We start from the raw sequence: 14,949 nt of genomic DNA on the forward strand, positions 1-14,949 counted from the left end.
TAACTTGGAAAGTACATTTGGGTGAAAGGAGCAGACCAACGCCTCCACCTGCTCTGTTGTCTGATCTTGGGGTATGAGAAAAGTGTAGTCCACCATATGAAAGAGCAGCAGCAGCGGTGGTGTCTGACTGCTGGATCCAGGTTTCAGTAAGAGCCAGGAGATTAAGAGAATTAGAAAGGAAGAAGTCATGAATGAAGGAGAGTTTATTACACACAGAGCGAGAATTCCAAAGGGCACAATTGAAAGAGACAGCAGGCATGCAGGGAATATTAATAAGGTTAGAGGGGTTTCTGGGTGTAGCAATTGGGAGGTTTGACTGGCTATAACATGGGGGGCCGGGGTTTGGAGATATGTCTCCAGCGACTAGGAGAAGGAGGATCGAAAGAGTGAGCAGATGGTTAAGTGATTTGTGAGAGCGTCTCTTGTGTTGGATGTTGGGACTGAATGGATCTGTGCTGTTAAGCAATGTGAATAGAGCATGAGTGCTATACATAGGAGAGGCAAGGACAGAGGGGCCGATATGGATGGAGTGTAGAGAGTTAATGCGAGGGCGGTGAATGTGAGTGAATGCAGCAGCCAGAATATAGATTATACAAATAAATATGGTGAGTATTTGTGCTGTTTCAAGTGAATATGGATTAGATTTAGTTTTTCTTACCTGTCTCCTGCCCTGTCTAACTGCCATGTTATAACTGCCGAGTACTTAGAAAAAAAAGTGCTTTGATTAAAAAATACACGAATAACAGTGCACGAATGCACCCCTGCACGAATGCATCCCCAAGCTACATCTACATTTATAGAAGGCTAGCCCTTAGATCTCTTTTTTTTTTTTTTTTTTTTTGTGTTAAAGCTCGTTAGCAATCAATCTAACTCAGTTGAGACAACAGGACACAATAAATGTAGTGATCAGATAAACAAATGTCCAGGTCTACATGGATCATAAAGCACTTTGAAACAGTTATGTGATCTCTCTGAGTAAGGACATGCAAAAGTGAGTTAAATATCTATAAACACAAACAAAGGCATAATAGGATGACTAACATATATAGATACATGCAGGATTCAATGCCGAAGATAGAATGACTCAGATACCATCCAAGCTGCTTGCTGTCAGGGACTGGAGCAATAGACATGCAGGATATTTCAGCTCAGAGAATGAATGATATGTTTACATATATAGATACATGCAGGATTCATGTATAATGCTATAATGTATAATGCTGCACAAGTGTTATGGCCCCATAAGATGCTCCGCACAGCCACTTGCCCCATATAATGCTGCACAAGTATGGCCCTATAAGATGCTCCGTACAGCCACTTGCCCCTTATAATGCTGCACAAGTGTTATGGCCCCATAAGATGCTCCGCACAGCCACTTGCCCCACATAATGCTGCACAAGTGTTATGGCGCTATACAGATGCTCCGCACAGCCACTTGCCTCATATAATGCTGCACAAATGTTATGGCCCCATAAGATGCTCCGCACAGCCACTTGCCCCATTTGCTTTTGCTGCCATAAAAAAAAAAATCACATACTCACCTCTGCGTCGCTCAGGACCCCCGGCACTTTTACCTGCTCCTCGTGCGGCTCCGTCTTCTGCACTGACGTTCAGCAGAGGGCGCGCACTGACTACGTCACCGCGCCCTCTGACCTAAGCGTCACTGCCAGAGGACGCTGATGACAGAGCCGAACCGGAACGAGGAGAGGTAAATATCGCGCAGCGCTGTGCTCCCCCTCTGTTGTGAATTCTGCTCTTGGGCTCCCTCCGGTGGTTATGAGTGGTAGTGCTGCTGTCTTTGGATCGCAGCATTTATCAGATGTGTCCACTTGTTGCAATTTGGACTGGGCTATTTAGTCTTGCTTGATTCGTTAGTCAGTGCCAGTTGTCCATTGTTTTTGGAGGATTCACATCCCTGCCTGGTCTCTCCTGTTTTGCTGTTCATTTCAACAAAGATAAGTTCTGGTTTTGTTTTGCTGTCCACATGCTGTGGACCTTATAGTTCAGTGCATTTTCTTGTTTTGTCTTGTCCAGCTTGGTCTGTGTAAGGATTTTTCCAGCCTAGCTGTATATCTGTCTTTAGTCAGATGTGGAGATTTTGTATTTTCTGTGGTGGATATTTTCTAGTGTTTTAATACTGACCGCATAGTACTCTGTCCTATTCTTTCTTTTTAGCTAGAATGGCCTCCTTTGCTAAATCCTGATTTCAGTCTGCGTATGTCATTTCCCTCTCCTCTCACAGTCAATATTTGTGGGGGGCTGTCTATCCTTTGGGGATTTTTTCTGAGGCAAGATAGTTTTCCCGTTTCTATCTTTAGGGGAAGTTAGTCCTTAGGCTGTGTCGAGGTGTCTAGGGAGTGTTAGGTACATCCCACGGCTACTTCTAGTTGCGATGCTAAGTTCAGGGTCTGCGGTCAGTACAGGTACCACCTTCTCCAGAGTACGTGGAAAATGCAATATGCTGAGAAAAAAAAGACTAAATAGCCACAGCCAGCTCACCGATCCACGCAGGTGCACGGAACTTCATCTCGGACCAGGATGAGTGAATAGCAGAAGGAATAGAAGAAAGGCGTTCCAGCTCCTTTAAAAATTTCAAAAACTTCATTTCTCCATTAAAATGCGAAACAGCAATCCTTGCCTTAGTGCGAAAATGTGAGTGCATGTACTCTGCACTCACATTTTCGCACTAAGGCAAGGATTGCTGTTTCGCATTTTAATGGAGAAATAAAGTTTTTGAAATTTTTAAAGGAGCTGGAACGCCTTTCTTCTATTCCTTCTGACGAATGGAAAACTGCATTTAATACGCCCGAAGGCCATTTTGAATACCTTGTGATGCCATTCGGACTCTCTAATGCTCCATCTGTGTTCCAGTCCTTCATGCATGATATCTTTCGGAGTTATCTTGATACATTCATGATTGCATATTTGGATTATATTTTGATTTTTTCCGATGATTGGGAGTCTCATGTGAAACAGGTCAGGATGGTATTTCAGATCCTTCGTGATAATGCTTTATTTGTGAAGGGGTCTAAGTGCCTCTTTGGAGTGCAGAAGGTTTCTTTTTTGGGCTTCATTTTTTTCTGCCTCATCTATAGAAATGGATCCGGTTAAGGTTCAGGCCATTCATGATTGGATTCAGCCCACATCTGTGAAGAGTCTTCAGAAATTTTTGGGCTTTGCTAATTTTTATCACCGTTTCATTGCCAACTTCTCCAGTGTGGTTAAACCCCTGACCGATTTGACGAAGAAAGGCGCTGATGTGACGAATTGGTCCTCCGCGGCTGTTTCTGCCTTTCAGGAGCTTAAACTCCGATTTACTTCTGCCCCTGTGTTGCGTCATCCGGATATTTCTCTTCCATTTCAGGTTGAGGTTGACGCGTCTGAGATTGGGGCGGGGGCCGTTTTGTCTCAGAGGAATTCTGATGGTTCCTTGATAAAACCGTGTGCCTTCTTTTCTCTGAAGTTTTCGCCTGCGGAATGCAATTATGATGTCGGCAATCGGGAGTTGTTGGCTATGAAGTGGGCATTTGAGGAGTGGCGACATTGGCTTGAGGGGGCCAAGCACCGTATTGTGGTCCTGACCGATCATAAGAATCTGATTTACCTCGAGTCTGCCAAACGGCTGAATCCTAGACAGGCTCGATGGTCTCTGTTTTTCTCCCGTTTTGATTTTGTGGTCTCGTATCTTCCGGGTTCTAAGAATGTTAAGGCTGATGCCCTCTCTAGGAGTTTTTTGCCTGATTCCCCTGGGGTTCTTGAGCCGGTCGGTATTCTGAAGGAAGGGGTGATTCTTTCTGCCATCTCCCCTGATTTACGACGGGTTCTTCAGGAATTTCAGGCTAATAAACCTGACCGCTGTCCAGTGGGGAAACTGTTTGTTCCTGATAGATGGACTAGTAAAGTGATTTCTGAGGTTCATTGTTCTGTGTTGGCTGGCCAACCTGGGATTTTTGGTACCAGAGATTTGGTTGGTAGGTCCTTTTGGTGGCCTTCTTTGTCGCGGGATGTGCGTTCCTTTGTGCAGTCCTGTGGGACTTGTGCGCGGGCTAAGCCTTGCTGTTCCCGCGCTAGTGGGTTGCTTCTGCCTTTGCCGGTTCCTGAGAGACCTTGGACGCATATTTGTATAGATTTTATTTCAGATCTTCCAGTTTCCCAGAGAATGTCGGTTATCTGGGTGGTTTGTGACCGGTTTTCTAAGATGGTTCATTTGGTACCTTTGCCTAAATTGCCTTCCTCTTCTGATTTGGTTCCGTTATTTTTTCAGCATGTGGTTCGTTTGCATGGCATTCCGGAGAATATTGTGTCCAATAGAGGTTCCCAGTTTGTTTCTAGGTTTTGGCGGGCCTTTTGTGCTAGGCTGGGCATTGATTTGTCTTTTTCCTCCGCATTTCATCCTCAGACAAATGGCCAAACCAAGCGAACTAATCAGACTTTGGAAACTTATTTGAGATACTTTGTCTCTGCTGATCAGGATGATTGGGTGGCTTTCTTGCCATTGGCCGAGTTTGCCCTTAATAATCGGGCTAGTTCTGCTACCTTGGTTTCGCCTTTTTTTTGTAATTTTGGTTTTCATCCTCGTTTTTCTTCAGGGCAGGTTGAGCCTTCTGATTGTCCTGGTGTGGATTCTGTGGTTGACAGGTTGCAGCAAATTTGGGCTCATGTGGTGGACAATTTGGTGTTGTCTCAGGAGGAGGCTCAGCGTTTTGCTAACCGTCGTCGGTGTGTTGGTTCCCGGCTTCGGGTTGGGGATTTGGTCTGGTTGTCTTCCTGTCATGTTCCTATGAAGGTTTCTTCCCCTAAATTCAAGCCTCTGTTTATTGGTCCTTATAGGATTTCTGAGATTATCAATCCAGTGTCTTTTCGTTTGGCCCTTCCAGCCTCTTTTTCCATCCATAATGTTTTCCATAGATCTTTGTTGCGGAAATGTGTGGTGCCCGTTGTTCCCTCTATTGATCCTCCGGCCCCAGTGTTGATTGATGGGGAGTTGGAGTATGTGGTTGAGAAGATTTTGGATTCTCGTTTTTCGAGGCGGAAGCTTCAGTATCTTGTCAAATGGAAGGGTTATGGCCAGGAGGATAATTCTTGGGTTGTTGCCTCTGATGACGATTTGGTTCGTGCCTTTCATTTGGCTCATCCTGATTGGCCTGGGGGCTCTGGTGAGGGTTCGGTGACCCCTCCTCAAGGGGTACTGTTGTGAATTCTGCTCTTGGGCTCCCTCCGGTGGTTATGAGTGGTAGTGCTGCTGTCTTTGGATCGCAGCATTTATCAGGTGTGTCCACTTGTTGCAATTTGGACTGGGCTATTTAGTCTTGCTTGATTCGTTAGTCAGTGCCAGTTGTCCATTGTTTTTGGAAGATTCACATCCCTACCTGGTCTCTCCTGTTTTGCTGTTCATTTCAACAAAGATAAGTTCTGGCTTTGTTTTGCTGTCCACATGCTGTGGACCTTATAGTTCAGTGCATTTTCTTGTTTTGGCTTGTCCAGCTTGGTCTGTGTAAGGATTTTTTCAGCCTAGCTGTATCTCTGGAGATGCAGATATACCCTCCATGTCTTTAGTCAGATGTGGAGATTTTGTATTTTCTGTGGTGGATATTTTCTAGTGTTTTAATACTGACCGCATAGTACTCTGTCCTATTCTTTCTTGTTAGCTAGAATGGCCTCCTTTGCTAAATCCTGATTTCAGTCTGCGTATGTCATTTCCCTCTCCTCTCACAGTCAATATTTGTGGGGGGCTGTATATCCTTTGGGGATTTTCTCTGAGGCAAGATAGTTTTCCCGTTTCTATCTTTAAGGGAAGTTAGTCCTTAGGCTGTGTCGAGGTGTCTAGGGAGTGTTAGGTACATCCCACGGCTACTTCTAGTTGCGGTGCTAAGTTCAGGGTCTGCGGTCAGTACAGGTACCACCTTCTCCAGAGTACATCTCATGCTGCTCCTAGGCCACCAGTTCATAACACCCCTCCCCGTATACTTACCTGGTCCTGGCGCTGCGTCCCTGCTTCTTCCCCGGCGATGCATCTTCTTCCTGTATTGAGCGGTCACCGTTACCGCTCATACAGTAATGAATATGCGGCTCCACCTCTATGGGAGGTGGAGCCGCATATTCATTTCTGTAATGAGCGGTGCCATGTGACCGCTCAGTACAGGAAGAAGCTGCAACGCTGGAAAAAGCATGGACGTCCAGGGACCGCGCCGGGAGTAGGTAAGTATAATTACACAGCCCCTGCTCCCCCTCCCCTGCCGACCCCCGGGTATGACTCGAGTATAAGCCGAGAGGGGAACTTTCAGCCCAAAAAAATGGGCTGAAAATCTTGGCTTATACTCGAGTATTTACGGTATTTATATTTCATACAGAGCTAGATAGCAGAAAAGCCGGTAATTCAATTGTTGGCTTTTGCCATCTCCTTATCAAACTCGACAGCCTGCGCTGTAAGTTCCCATCATGTGATGGGAGTCGAAGGGCAGCGCAAACTGCGCATGCCCAAAAAAGGAACTTACAGCGCAGGCGTTGGGGATGTTAATGAAGGCACAGGAGGCGGTGCCCAGCGCACGGAGGGGCTGAGTGATGGCTGGGAGGTGTTCGTGTCTGGGGGAAAAGACGTGCCTCCCGGACAGACTACAGGTATAATGGGCTAATTAAAAAAAATGAATAGTGCAGCGTTGGAAGGGACCCCAACTAAAAGAGCCACCTTGACAGAATGCAGCATTAGTGCTGCACACGATGGCTCTTTTAGTTAAAAAACGCCGGGGGGGGGGGGGTGGGGTGACAGGTTCCCTTTAAGATTTTAATATCAACAAAACTGATTGCATATGACGTATATAATATTAACTTTGTATTACAGGGAGAAAATGTCCTATTTTTGGTTACAAATTTTGTTTCAACACCAGGACAAGTTTTGGGCTTGTGCCCAGAGGTAAGCCTAATATTTTCGATGTTATTTACAGTCCAGAAGATTACATTTATTCTGTAAGACTAATGGTGGCCGTACCCTTCTGATGGTTGTCGGCCCAGAGGTTTTCTACCTTTCCTGACCCATTTAATATACATGCACATTCAGCCAAGCAACTTATCTATCTTGGGAATAGAAGATCAGGCATTATTATTCAGCATGCCCCATTCTTCTCGTTGTCAATATCATCTGCTGGGGAAGAGTTGGGAGACCCCCATAGACGTCAGCTGATCCCACTGAAATCAGTAGGTTCTGAAATCATTCATCTAAATATGTATAACCATTAACCAGCTTTGGGGTGTCTTTATTTGCTTCAGTAAGTGAACATTTCTACACAATATCAAACTACTTATTTACATGTGGAGATTTTACAATATTGTGATGAGATTGAAAATGTCATCACTTTGTACAGAGATAGTTCTGGAAATTAAAATTAGCTGTCTTTTCCATGACACCAACTTTTTTTTTATTTGTCAGAAAATCAAAGAAATGCATGTATGCTGAGTGGTATATTATGGTCAAGAATTTGAAGTGCTGACCTGGTTGTGATCTGACATTACAGTTACGTTGTCCACTTTGTTTTTTATTTAGAGTCCGACAATTTTAGATGGCAGATGTAGTGAAGACTTAAACTGCACTGAAGGGGAGCCTGTAATCAGTGGAAATGGTAAATTCGTTTGTTTTTCTTCCTTAGTTTATATTGTGCAGCTCGATTCATTTTGAAGCAGCTTCTGTCCGGGTGCTGAAGTTCTGATCCCAATCTCTAGAATTGGAGCCGTTCTGCGGTACTGGGCAGCGATTGCTAAGCACCGATCTGGGCTGATAAGTGCAGCTCCATTTACATCATGCTGCTTATGGGGCTAATAACCGTTGGTTGTGGGGTGACAGGTGTCGAACTGCCAATCTGATATTGATGACTAAGCATAAGTTATCAGTACCGTATGCCCAAAGAATCCCTTTAATTAGAGATGTAAATTAAGGATAAAACAGTTTTTTCACATCTTGTATTTTGGGCTGTTCAGAAACACCTCCATGCTAACAGGCAGATGCCTATTAAGAGATCTGCCGTGAACCAGGGAACAGTGACACAGGGTAACCTAACCAAGTTATTCTTGCCTTCTTCAGGGATTGTGGGTACATATAGACCAGCAAGGAACAAACTTATTAAATTTTATATTAATATACCAAAAGAGTGCAGTGACTAAAAGCAAAACAGTGTAGGATAAAATCCAAATACGTCTTACAAATTGGATCTGTGAGCACAGCTGGCAGAGGAGAACGTCGTAGAACATATGGACAGATCTACAATACTTGTTGCTTCTCCTGCGGTCTAACACTGATATGAAATGTTATAAAGAGGTTTACCAGATCCTATTGTCCCTCAGAAACCTAGAAAAACAATATGGCCGTCATCTTACCAAACATCCTTCAAGCTTTTTATATATACCGCACATGAATATAATATTATTTAACATTTTTCTTTTAAATATCCTTAATTCGGGGCGATATTGCGTTCAGTGGATTGCAATCAACAAAAACTTTTGAAACTTTACCCAGAGATGCAAATATACTCTCCAATCATGGATATACAGTGGGTACGGAAAGTATTCATACCCCTTTAAATTTTTCACTCTTTGTTTCATTACAGCCATTTGGTAAATTCAAAAAAGTTCATTTTTTTTCTCATTAATGTACACTCTGCATCTTGACTGAAAAAAACAGAAATGTAGTAATTTTTGCAAATTTATTAAAAAAGAAAAACTGAAATATCACATGGTCACAAGTATTCAGACCCTTTGCTCAGTACTGAGTAGAAGCACCCTTTTGAGCTAGTACAGCCATGAGTCTTCTTGGGAATAATGCAAAAAGTTTTTCACACCTGGATTTTAGGATCCTCTGCCATTCTTCCTTGCAGATCCTCTCCAGTTCCGTCAGCTTGGATGGTAAATGTTGGTGGACAGCCATTTTCAGGTCTCTCCAGAGATGCTCAATTGGGTTTAGGTCAGGGCTCTGGCTGGGCCAATCAAGAATGGTCTGAAGCCACTCCTTTGTTATTTTAGCTGTGTGCTTAGGGTCATTGTGTTGTTGGAAGGTGAATATTTGGCCAAGTCTAAGGTCCAGAGCGCTGTGAAAGAGGTTTTCATACAGGATATCTCTGTACTTGGCCACATTCATGTTTCCTTCAATGACAACCAGTCGTCCTGTCCCTGCAGCTGAAAAACACTCCCATAGCATGATGCTGCCACCACCGTGTTTCACTGTTGGGATTGTATTGGGCAGGTGATGAGCAGTGCCTAGTTTTCTACACACATACCGCTTAGAATTATCACCAAAAAGGTCTGCTTTCATCTCATCAGACCAGAGAATCTTATTTCTTATAGTCTGGGAGTCCTTCATGTGTTTTTTAGCAAACTCTATGCGGGTTATCATATGTCTTGCACTGAGGAGAGGCTTCCCTTGGGCCACTCTGCCATAAAGGCCTGACAGGCCACTGCATCACCAATGAGACGGACATAGCGCTCCTGGACCTCTACAGATTCCGCCCACTCCGGACTGATTTTCTGCTTGGCACACCCTATCCCTTATTAAAAGTGTGGTTTTGACAAAGACCAGCCTTGGTCGAAACGTTAACCCTAACTTAAATTGTCCGTCAATTTTCTTACGCTAATAAGCACTCGGTGATGACTGTACTAATAAAAAGTGTAATTTTTGCATAAAACCTTCAAGTTTCATGTGGGCGGCTGTTTCTCTATAAACATTGTGATTTTTTTTTCAGCCTGCACCTTTTCGCTCCTCGATACAGAGTGCACCACATTTTTTGTACTGCCTACTGGTTTGAGCTCAGTCGCAGCTCCAATCCCCCAGGTTCTTCTCACTTGCCTCTTCCTCCTTCACTGTCTGCTCCCCAGACTTACACTGGCTCTGACTCCCTAACCCCGCCTCCAGGCCAGAATTTATAGGGAAGCTCCCCTAAACCTGGTGTTAGAGCTCCCCCTTCTGGTCTGGAGTCTGGAAAGGTGTTGTATGCTGAAGTACCTGGAAAAGGGATCCCTCCTTGCTTCCAGGCATGACATCACCCCCCATGAGGGAGGCAATGCCACTGTGGCAACCAAACTCCTGGGGTGCCACACAAACAGCAGGCTACTGACACTTCTACGTATCAATGCACAAAACTGCCAAAGCCTGCTGTTTGCCTGTACTCTCCCCACCTGATTTTTATTGCTTGCTATGAAATAATAAAGAAGATCTTTCCATGATGTGGTAAGTGCCACCATCTTCATTTCTACTACTTGGGACAATAATAATATTATTACTAATAACTAAAAACATTTTCTTGAATTATTGTCTGAATCAACAACAGACACTACATACAGCTTGGAAATGAGGATTTTGATGATGTATTGTTTATCACTGGGTTGATGACAATTCTGACCACACTTCAACTCAAAGGGGAATTTGTAGTTATACCAACATGCTAATTTATGTGCTCAGAAGCCCATTTAGTAGTCTCAAACAGACTGTTACCACAAAATAACTAAACGTGTGACCAAATGATCTAGTGTGAATAATACTGAAAATTCCCCATGGAGCGTAGACAGTATTAAAAGTCCTTCTCTTGTCTGTTTCCTTGCAGGTATAAAAACAGGAAAGTGTAATAAAACTCAACGGACATGTGAGATATATGGTTGGTGTCCTGTTGAGAATCCGGGCCACCTCAGGTAATCCTAATTAAAATCAACACAAGTTCTCTATAACCAGTCATGGTGTCCAAGTCATAGCTCTAAAGAAAGGAATTGTCGAGAATTTTATATATGCCGCCATTTTATTAGTACTCGTGGTACAGCCATCAGGGTCCTTGACTCAGTTTGCTTTAAAGTATGTCATTTTTAGTTCAGATTTTGAAGCAAATACCAGAAAATGATCATAAAGAGAAGGAAAATGTTTAAAAAAAAGTGCCCGCTAAAATTCATCTAGCGTGTCCTGTAAATGTTGTCTGTGCAATTTAAAAGAGTTGTCTCATTTTCTTAAATTGGTAAAATTGTAACATTGTTGTAAAAATAAGCAACTTTGCAATTTACCTCATTTTCAGGAACAAATGGGTTTTTATGTTTTTAGTTTAGAGACTCAATGCCTAGGTTAAAGGCTACCGCTGCATTCAGCAATGGCTGTTTCCTTAGGCCAGCAAGCACAATGCTTACTTTTTCCAATATGGCTGGCATGCTCCTTTTTGATGCTGCCAAGTCAAAAGTGCCCTTACTTGCAGCATAGGATGGCGCACAGTTTAGGCCAGCAGTGCAGCCATCCCGCTAATCCAAACTGTCAATCAGAAGTTCACTGTCACCCAGCAAGTCGGAACCTGGGAGGCAGAGGAGCGGTGTACTCCTGAAGATTGACCATGCAACAAACCCTGTAAAATGTGAAATGTACAAGTCCCCAACACTGTCATTTTTAAAACCGTGGCCTGCTTAATAATATGGAACATAATTTTTAAGTAGTTTTCCTTTAATTAGAATCACCTGGAAAACTAATTATCACATGTGTTTAAGATTGATTTCACTGATCCATTGAGCCCTGAGTCACAATACCAGCCATGAGTTTATTTGAAAAACAAAACAATAAAATCTTTATGACACTTAAATCCAATTTGCATAATAATTTTGAACACAGAGTATATGCAGAAAGCCACCTTTACACATCTTGTCAAGTGTGCGGATTAACAGAGAAAAGTTTGTTAGAAGGCACACTTTAGAGGATGTATTTGAGAACCTAGCGATATGGCAGATCTGGGTTAGACAAGTGGATAGGAGTTCTAGCATTTAGTATACAGTGTACGCTTTACTACTTGAACACGCAGGTAACATGCAGCCACCTAAGCCAACCTTAAATGACCTAGGGGAGTGACATTGGAGATGTGCTTCAGGTTACCATTATAACCTGATACGCACAAGAGCAGAGGGAGCCAACCAATGGCAAAATGAGACTCAGAACTTGGCATTGGAGCCAGGACAGGTGAGCAGCATATCACCCCAACAGGACACTATGATATTTATATGCCATTTAGACATGTGCATTCTGCTAGTTGAAGAACACTTACCTTAAAGCATTCTTTAAAACTTGTATTGAAATTTTACCAGTCACCCTCCCAAGGTGGGGTTCCAGCATTGTACAGGCTAGCACCATAACTTTAATGATCTGAAATAGGAGATTAAATGCTGGAGAGCATTCTTCAACCACTGCTTTGCCCCATTACCCCAATCAGAGTATAATAAAGGGGAATTCTAGCTGTTTGCTGTAGCACTCCGCTGTTTCCATAACTTTATAGAGTGTGAGTGCAAGAGCAACTCACATTGAACCAATCATATATTCAAAGTATTGCTTTCTCCAATTAGGGGGGCAAAGAACCAGGTCCATTGGTTAGAGTGGCACCAATTTTGTTATCTCCCACAGTATCCAGGCTGGAGTGCGCCTTTACTGAAAAAAACTTGTGCTTTAAATGAATTTTAAATACATTAGCATACAATAAATGTAAAATCAACAACGTAGATTTCATCCTTGTTTTTCTTTCCATAGGAAAATACCACTAAATGAAGCTGAAAACTTTACTCTTTTAATAAAAAATGAAGTCTTCTTCAGCAAATTTAATGTCTCCAGGTGAACGTGTTACTTTTAGAGAACGGAATTTACGATATTTCACAACTGTCTTTACCCAGTTCCATGAATCAGACCTGTTAGTCGTCTAGCACAATACTTAATAGGCTTGGAAAATTTCAAAATGCTTAAGTACATGAAAGAACAGTTGCTATAGCAATGTCCCAGATTTACAGCGCAGTAAAGTGCCTCCTCGTGTGCCGCATAAGGAGAGCAGGAGCCACAGAGGAGACTGTACTTGTAGATATTGCTTCAGAATATATGGGACTTAAATGTAAGTGGCCTTCCGTGTATTTGTCATTCTTAGAGGCTACTTGGACAGTATACTATTATTGTCAGGCAAAATTAAAGTGAACCTACGTAAAAGAAGGTGTCTTCAGCATCCAGTAATGATCATTTTGCTTGACAGACCCAGACCTATAAGAGATAGCCCATTTTTACTCCTGTGGACTGGGGCTCTGGCTAGTCCAGAAGCTTTGGGGTTAAATGGAAGGTGACAGGTCCATGCCCTCCAACCCACCAGCATTTGTGTATTTGTTGTTGATGGTCTCTTCAGAGAGGAAGAGGACTAGAACTCTAATGCCACCTATAGGAAGTAGCAATGCTAAAAGTCAGTGTCGACTCTCTAACGACCCTTGTTAGATGACTCAGGATAAAAGCCAAAACCAGAATCTCAATTTGCAGACACTGTGTTTCAGGGTACTGCCCCTCGTCAGTGCAAAGTGTGAGATCTGGTTTGGCTGTGTGAGAGGCATCTGACCGGGATCCAAGAAGTATTGTTTCTTCTTGCGGAGAGTGACATGTTAAGCATGCCGAGATGAGGAGACTTAAAGCCGCAATGCTCCTCTGGGAAATATGCAAATTGTTGTTAAATATCCTGTCTATCCAGCCTTTTTAGTGATTAGATGTCTTCCTCACTTCCGGACATGGGCAGTCCGCCTCTGAAGCAAGGAAGCATACAGGCGGCTTCAGGGACACAATGACATGGGCAGGGAAAGTCGCGCACATGTGCAAGATTTCCAGAGAGCTGGCGATGACAGCGGCTCCTGCAAATGATGTAATCACGCACACAAGGGCATGATAAAATGCTGTGAGGGCCAACTAGTCTGGGAAAATGAAAGGCCTAATCAACATAGGAAAAGCAAACTTTTTTAAAACAGTGATAATCACTATGGAGGACTGGTTAGGCAGGGTATTTAACAACAAATACACAATAGCTGGGGGGCTGAAGGGCATGGGGGACCTGTCAGGTTCCCTTTAAATACTAGTTACTGGTAGTTTGTCTTTCATCCTACTGTCAGCCATGAGTGGGGCTGCTCTCTATTTGAACCCTTGAGAATCAGTTCCCATTGCTAGTTACCACCAATATAGTTCTTGTGTGAATCTCAGCTCCTGTGTTTTAGTGATACTCCTAATTTCGACTTGTTTACGGACTCCTGTTTTATGATTTTATGTCAACCTGTATCTCCTGGTTCTGACCCTGCTTCCTGACTATTTTTCTTGCCAGCTTGCACCACAAAATAGCAGGTGACTCCATGGCTCCAGCCCAGCTACCCCATGTAAGTCCAGATCCCTTTACAGGGGTAAAAGTTTGAAGGCCAGGACAACCCCTAGGATCTGGTAAATGGAGTGGCTTGCACCAAGACTGATTATGGTAGCCATTTTTTTAGAGCTGTCATGGAAACAGAAATTATGTGCAAATCACGCTGAAAGTGCACTGGGGCGTTACAATGCACTGTGACTGCTTCTTCCGGTGCACTGACACGCCCCCAGTGACACACAAAGACACCCTAAATGCACTGAAAGCCTATTTTGCAGTTATAATGTGCTGCACAGTGATTTATCAGATTCTTCCTTTGCACATCACACATTTTTCAAGAGATCTTCTGAATTTGTATTGTTATGGTAACTATGCTTTTCTTTAATTTTGAAAGGTCAAACACTGAAAATAAATCAGATACAACATATTTAAGGACCTGCACATATGATCCAATCTCCAGTCCATATTGTCCCATCTTTAAAATCCGTGAGATGGTTACAAAAGCTGGGCATAGTTTTAAAGAGCTGTCATTCTTGGTACGTTTCTTCAATATACATATTTACCATGTTAATTATCTACTCTGTGTATACACAGAAAAATGTATAATCAATTATCTGACTTTTTCTCTAGCTTTTATACACAACCAAGGATAAACACCAAGCCTGAATCTCATAGACAAAATGTTTTGGGGTGCTTGCCGCTCATCAGTGTAAGCTTGTTATGGGGTCAGATATTGACTTTGCCAGTGGCATAACTGTTATGAGAGGCAATTCAGGAACACAATGTACATAGCGATCAGAGCACACACAGTGAT

At 43.1% G+C, this 14,949-nt stretch overlaps 1 protein-coding gene across 1 annotated transcript in view; it reads left to right on the top strand.

The window, feature by feature from the left end:
• P2RX6 (purinergic receptor P2X 6) overlaps positions 1-14,949 on the top strand; it is a 71,898-nt gene that overhangs the window by 20,623 nt on the left and 36,326 nt on the right. Inside the window, exons 3-7 of the mRNA XM_069754313.1 lie at positions 6,839-6,910; positions 7,538-7,613; positions 10,581-10,665; positions 12,518-12,598; positions 14,530-14,671. Coding sequence (XP_069610414.1) covers positions 6,839-6,910; positions 7,538-7,613; positions 10,581-10,665; positions 12,518-12,598; positions 14,530-14,671 — 456 coding nt within the window. The remainder of the gene's footprint in view (positions 1-6,838; positions 6,911-7,537; positions 7,614-10,580; positions 10,666-12,517; positions 12,599-14,529; positions 14,672-14,949) is intronic.

This window comes from Ranitomeya imitator, chromosome 1, assembly GCF_032444005.1.
Source record: "Ranitomeya imitator isolate aRanImi1 chromosome 1, aRanImi1.pri, whole genome shotgun sequence".
NCBI lineage: Eukaryota > Metazoa > Chordata > Amphibia > Anura > Dendrobatidae > Ranitomeya > Ranitomeya imitator.